At 56.2% G+C, this 1,097-nt stretch overlaps 1 protein-coding gene across 1 annotated transcript; it reads right to left on the bottom strand.

Annotated features, from left to right (window-relative positions):
- Window positions 1-4: 4 nt before the first annotated feature.
- Window positions 5-1,096, bottom strand: LOC121356292 (inositol 1,4,5-trisphosphate receptor-interacting protein-like 1; the record flags this gene model as incomplete). Its single annotated transcript, XM_041472526.1, has 1 exon — window positions 5-1,096. A coding segment is annotated over one exon (1,092 nt), but the record flags the coding sequence as incomplete, so codon positions are not given.
- Between the last annotated feature and the right edge of the window lies 1 nt (window position 1,097).

Below are 1,097 nucleotides of genomic sequence, written 5' to 3'. Positions count from 1 at the left end.
CATCCGGCTGCTGCACCAGGTGATGGAGGAGATTGTATGGCTCAGCCCTTTGAACATCGGCAGGTAAATTGATGTCCTGAGGAAACCTCTGGTTGCCCACAATGAAGTGGTTGAGGCGTTTTGCTCGCACACAAAAATGCAGGCTGTTGATGATATCCTGCAGTCGTTCCAGGAGGTCTCTCCTGCGCCACGATGAGACGGGTGTGACATTGAGCAGGTGCATGACAATGGTCTTCATGGTGTAGGTGGAAAAGCTGAAGCCCAGCTGAAGACGGGTGAAGAACTGCAGGCATTTGAGGTGCAGGCTGTCAGGGGGGGCCTGCCTGGCAATGTGCTTGAAGAACTCAACCTCTGCCACAGCGTAAGACTCGGGCCAGGTTGTGCTTGCTGTATGGGCCTCTCTAGGCTGGCTGCACACAAAGATGGCTGAGTCATCTCTCCGCACCCCGAAGAGCAGCTCAATCCTGAAGCTTTCCCTGCCATTGGTCACCTTGAATTGGCAGGAGCGTGTGGAGGGCAGCAGCGCTAAATGCCAGTTGTGTGACTGAGGCAAAGCCGGCCAGACTGCTCTCACCAGCTGGTAGAACCAGCGGGCAGTTTTCTGCACGTCGAGGTAGGAGCCGGTGCACAGGGTGTCTAGGAGGCTGGGATCCTGATTCCTCCTCAGCTCCTCCTCGGGGTGGTGCAGGAAGCACAGCATGTCCTCAGCCTGCTGCTCCCTCGTGCAGGTGCACTCCAGCTGCACGCGGACACGGAAGTTCCTCACGTGCCTCTGCCCTGCGCTGTCCAGCTCCATGTGGAAGCTGTGGCCTCGGGGAGGAGTCATGGGGATGAGCAGGCGGTACACGACATCCTGCTCACGGGGACTCCAGCCTTCAAAGGCACTGCCCACCCCGATGGCTCGTTGCAGCACTGGGTAAAAGCTGTTTGACAAGACCCGTTGAAAGTAAAGGCTACACTGATCCATGAGGTCAGTAGTCCACTCACAGCCTCTCTGCAGGTCCTGTACAGGCCACTGGATGCGCTCCATTATAACACGTCCAACGTGATCGTCAAAATCATCATCTTCATCTTGGACTTCATTTGCAACATCATTG

The sequence above is a fragment of the Pyrgilauda ruficollis genome, unplaced genomic scaffold (genome assembly GCF_017590135.1).
Source record: "Pyrgilauda ruficollis isolate IOZ18807 unplaced genomic scaffold, ASM1759013v1 scaffold2916, whole genome shotgun sequence".
NCBI classification, from domain to species: Eukaryota; Metazoa; Chordata; class Aves; order Passeriformes; family Passeridae; genus Pyrgilauda; species Pyrgilauda ruficollis.
This window is presented reverse-complemented; position numbering and strand designations above follow the sequence as displayed.